This window comes from Penaeus monodon, chromosome 25 (genome assembly GCF_015228065.2).
Source record: "Penaeus monodon isolate SGIC_2016 chromosome 25, NSTDA_Pmon_1, whole genome shotgun sequence".
Classification (NCBI taxonomy): Eukaryota; Metazoa; Arthropoda; class Malacostraca; order Decapoda; family Penaeidae; genus Penaeus; species Penaeus monodon.
The window spans coordinates 23,802,722-23,803,006 of NC_051410.1; the positions used below are offsets into that span (position 1 = coordinate 23,802,722).

At 41.4% G+C, this 285-nt stretch overlaps 1 protein-coding gene across 1 annotated transcript in view; it reads right to left on the reverse strand.

Annotated features, from left to right (window-relative positions):
* The window catches only part of LOC119589352 (neuroligin-1-like), a 158,891-nt gene that overhangs the window by 89,157 nt on the left and 69,449 nt on the right, over window positions 1-285 (reverse strand). Inside the window, exon 6 of the mRNA XM_037937972.1 lies at window positions 105-199. Within this exon, the coding sequence (XP_037793900.1) occupies window positions 105-199 (95 nt within the window). The remainder of the gene's footprint in view (window positions 1-104; window positions 200-285) is intronic.

The window sequence follows — 285 nt, forward strand, 5'->3', positions numbered from 1 at the left end:
CTTTTTGGGAGTCTTTAGGCATCAAATCTGAATGTACCTATTAATATGTTTTGTTCGGGCTTCCTCCCTTTCCAGCTGTTTATCACTTGAGCTTTCCTTCTTACCTATCCTGAGGTATTGTCTCGTATCGGGCATGTATTTCGGCCAAGCCACTGCGGCGAAACCTGGTGAGGGGGATTCCCGTGGTAGATTTGGATCGCTGAAAGGAGAGAAAAGAAAACGAATTATAGAGGAGCCATTAAAAAAAAGAAAAAACGGTCATCGAGAACTAGTATATAATTTTTT